The 829-nt window shown below is 50.8% G+C and overlaps 1 protein-coding gene across 1 annotated transcript in view; it reads right to left on the reverse strand.

The window, feature by feature from the left end:
* Positions 1 to 362, reverse strand: part of IL6 (interleukin 6) — a 3,551-nt gene extending 3,189 nt beyond the window's left edge. The window contains exon 1 of the mRNA XM_014307336.2: positions 272 to 362. Within this exon, the coding sequence (XP_014162811.2) occupies positions 272 to 362 (91 nt within the window). The remainder of the gene's footprint in view (positions 1 to 271) is intronic.
* Between the last annotated feature and the right edge of the window lie 467 nt (positions 363 to 829).

The raw sequence follows: 829 nt of genomic DNA on the forward strand, positions 1-829 counted from the left end.
CGAGGCTGGCGGGTTGAATGAGCTCCGGGCATCTCTGAACGTGTATTTATTGAGGGGCTTCGAGATTATTCATGGCTTTGGGAAACTCCGGCAATGAAGCACATAAGGAGGGGTGTGCTCTCGCCGCGCGCCGGGCTTGACAGGGCTGCTCGAGCCGGGATTGTGAAACGGGCCGGGGGGGCGGCCGAAAGCGGCCGGTGGGAACATGAAGTAATCGTCCTCCGTAACTCCTTGAGGCCCGGGCTGCTCCCCGCATCCACCGCCGGCTCACCTGCCCCGCGGGGTCCCGGCCAGGGCTGGAGCCCCCCGGTCCGGCTTTCCTCGGAGCCTGCCAGCTCCAGCCGCACCTGGAAACTATACATGCATACCTACTTATATACACACATACTTTATATATGCGATACACTTCCGTATGGTTTAATATTTTAACGTGGTTTAATGTTTTATGGATTTCGTATGATGTATATTTATCACTGTATTTTAGCTATTTTTATTATTTGTATATGTGAAAAGAAACGCTCCTGTTTAGGTGCTGGGTAGTACAAGTTGCAAGTTGCCTCTGAGTGAACTACATGTGGGTAGGATTAAATACATCAAATACTTTAAGTGGACCAAAGCCAGCTCCTACGGGAGGGTGGCTGCAGGAAATGCCACGAAGTTTCCTGTTATCTGCTGCCTTATCTCTTTCTGCCCACCTGGTAGGTGTTGCAGGAATTTTAACCTTTCATGGGGACTCTTCACCCAGGGCAAGTGTGCCTGTTGGGATCAATCTTGTAGAATGCAGGCTGAGTCAAACTGTTTAAGGCATGCTGACATTGAACTTGTGGAA

Source organism: Geospiza fortis, unplaced genomic scaffold (assembly GCF_000277835.1).
Source record: "Geospiza fortis unplaced genomic scaffold, GeoFor_1.0 scaffold95, whole genome shotgun sequence".
NCBI classification, from domain to species: Eukaryota; Metazoa; Chordata; class Aves; order Passeriformes; family Thraupidae; genus Geospiza; species Geospiza fortis.